This window comes from Lipotes vexillifer, unplaced genomic scaffold (assembly GCF_000442215.2).
Source record: "Lipotes vexillifer unplaced genomic scaffold, Lipotes_vexillifer_v1.1 scaffold200, whole genome shotgun sequence".
NCBI classification, from domain to species: Eukaryota; Metazoa; Chordata; class Mammalia; order Artiodactyla; family Lipotidae; genus Lipotes; species Lipotes vexillifer.
In genome coordinates, this window is record NW_006790475.1 from 407,485 (window position 1) to 410,501 (window position 3,017).

General features: G+C 52.2%; 1 protein-coding gene across 1 annotated transcript in view; it reads right to left on the bottom strand.

Moving 5' to 3' along the window:
• The window catches only part of HERC2 (HECT and RLD domain containing E3 ubiquitin protein ligase 2), a 231,524-nt gene that overhangs the window by 6,492 nt on the left and 222,015 nt on the right, over positions 1–3,017 (bottom strand). The window contains 1 exon segment of the mRNA XM_007463762.1: positions 2,033–2,116. Within this exon segment, the coding sequence (XP_007463824.1) occupies positions 2,033–2,116 (84 nt within the window).

Genomic DNA, 3,017 nt, shown 5'->3' on the forward strand with positions numbered 1-3,017 from the left:
AGCAGGAATATAGGTGGTTTCAATGGTCTTTAATTTGAATTTTCTAAATTTTCAGAAATGAGCAAGCATTATCTGCAATACATTTAAAGTTTTTAATGTACACAGATTTTTAGATCCTGTTACAAAACTAAATTAAATTCAAACACAGAAACCCTCCAAGAACACGGCCTACTTTTAGTGTCTCTACAGCACTTCTGACAGACAGTAAGAAAATGTCTCCAAGGGCACCCCCACGAGAGAAGGCTGCAGCCTTGGGACAGCACAGGGAAGAGGATGCCCGCACCACCTTTCTGGGTCACTGCTGGTGTCTGCGTTCAACTTGGAGTCACAGAATGCCCCCACCACCACTCTGCTCTACTTTATATCCATCTTTGTGGAGGACCTTCCCAATTTCAAGAGTGTGTTTGAAACCCTGAACTGAAGGGAACCTGGCTCTGGCACCTGAGGACCGCGAGGTGGCCCGGAGTGGCCCCTGTGACATCAATGAGCATTGCACGCTGTGTTGAAGGTTGTTTATACGCCTTTTAAAAAATGTATAATACAAATTTGTTTCTCTCCTTACCTATTCTGTTCTTTCAGACATGCACCGAGCATTTTCATAACTCACTGTGCTGGGGATGCCAAGAAGAGAAAAGAAGAGGCATCGAGCACACAATGACTGAAAAACGTGCCTGGTGTGGACTCCAGGTTAGCCAGGTTCCCTGGTGCCAAGGGCCCTGGGCTTGGACACCCACACTGGGCCACTGGCCCCAACGTGGTGCCTGTGCACAGCTGAGGCGGGCCTGCAATCCAGGAACACCCAACTGTCTGAATTAGACGATCAGCTTTCCTCACTTATGAACTTTAGTACTTACGCCCTAATAATGTAGAGCAAACCAAAATGATCCTCCAAGGTGGGGAAATAAAAGCTTTTTTATGACCCTAATTAAAACAGCCCATTTGTTTGTGGAATGGGCTGACTGACCTCCAGCTTCACATTAAACACTATGACGTCAGTGAAGGAACCACTTCCATCAGCATGGTCACATGTGTTCGCCAACAAAGGAAAAGAGCTTGACGCCTTAACTGAAAATGCCCCCAGGAACAGCTCTGGAAGAAAGTCTAGTCATACAACCAGCATCAGCGTAGAAACCACGTGCTGACACGACGGCTCAGGAACAAAGCGTCTGCTCTTCAGGCTCTGCTCCTGCTCCAAGAGGCGGGGCCGACTTCACTGGCGTGGGAAATGTCAAGTGCACACACGCCATCAGCAGTGCTGGGCTTCCTCTGGTTTTAATCAATTCTTTTAGCTCGAAGCTAATATACATTTGGCAGCAGTACAAATTCAGAGACGGTCTACTTTTCACTTCTTCAATTACTACTGTGACACAGTCTTAGTATTAGTGATTCTGGCCTATTAAACTGGCAAAGTAAGCAGCCATCAGAGCCGGGGAAGGTATGAGGCTGGCGGAACAGGGAACCTGCTCTGCCTCTCAAAACCTAACCCAAGGGGGTGACTGAAGACACACACGTAGCTGGGGCCACACCACCTGGCCCTGCTGTACCCTAGCCTTCTAGCCCCCAGCAGGGAAATCAACGTGGGCAGCTGGCTGGCGTAAACAATCCCACGGCCCTACGGCATGGGACAGGGAGGTGCTTATTACAATGCACTAAGAGGAACAGACAGCAAGTTGCAAAAGAGAGTCATCCAGTTCAGTTTACAACCAACAGATACACACCCCCCAAATGCTAGCAGCAGTTATCACTATGTGGTAGAAATATGGGTCATTTTTACTTTTCCCCTTCTGCTTATCTGGATTTGTGCTTCTGGGTTATCTGAAGAAAGCCTTTCTTCTTTCCGTTATAAAGAAAACCACTAACGTTGCCAGCTGGCGGTCTCAGCACTGGACATCTCACACGTGTGGCACCTTGCTCTCTAAAGCAAGGGCATGAGAGAAGGTTTTCTACGAGCACTTGCCCCCGGCTGAGGGGACATGACTCACAACCACAAAGTCATCACATCTAAGAACAGAAAGCCATCTCCACTTGTTACCTGGATCCGGTTCAACTCCACCACGGGACCGTGCTGCCGATCTCGCACCATAGTTGCTTGTACTACTTTTCGGAAAGCCGCCTCCTAAAACACGACAGACAAAATTTAAAATGTGATATAGAAAGTATTACCCACAGATATTTCACATCACAAAACTCCCTTTGTCGGGTCATGAGGTGGCCCAGGGCGGTAGCCTGGCATCCACACGCAAGCCCACGCAGAGGCTCAGGCAGCCGGCAGGGCCAGTGCTTAGCAGCACCTCTTGCCTGCCATCTGGAGGCATGAGGCACCCGGCACGCACTGCACAGAGAGGAGCGAGGGCCAGAGCCCGGGGACCACCTTCTCCAATCCAGGGCTCAGGCCAGGCTCCGAGGGTTAAACAGAAAACCGAGGTTTCCCAGCCAAACTGCAAGTCCACTAGTGGCAGGACTGAGGCACTAACTATACAGTATTGCTGTCCCAGCAGAAACACTGGCCACAAAGCCACAGCAGAGCTGGGGAGCGGGCCAGGGTGGGATGGGGATGGAGAAGCCAGCGAGGGAGGGAACTCATGGGCACCGGGCACTGAAAGAAACCTGGAAAACCCAGGGTGAAGACGGCAAGCAAAGGGAGCAGGCCCCAACTTCACCCAGGGAGACGCATGCCCACAGGGGCCTGGGCGTAGGGGACGCGTGCTCGTGTGCGCGAGCGTGAGGACGGGAGGAGAGCCCAGACACCTGGAGGAGGCAGGACCAGTGGCAGCCCCAGGTCCCTGCCGAGTGGACGACTGGGCTCTCTTCTGGAGACGGGGCGGCTAGGGTAGGAGCAGAGGGCGGGCCACGAGGTGCCAAGAGCAAGGTCTGCACGCCCCTCTTAGGTCAGAGCCTGAGAGCTCCAACCTGTGAAGATGGGAAGGGCAGAGGTGCTGCCATCACACGGGGGACCCACAGACACACACCCGGCACCACACAGGCGACGCAGAGGCAGGCCGCTCCCCGCGCATTCC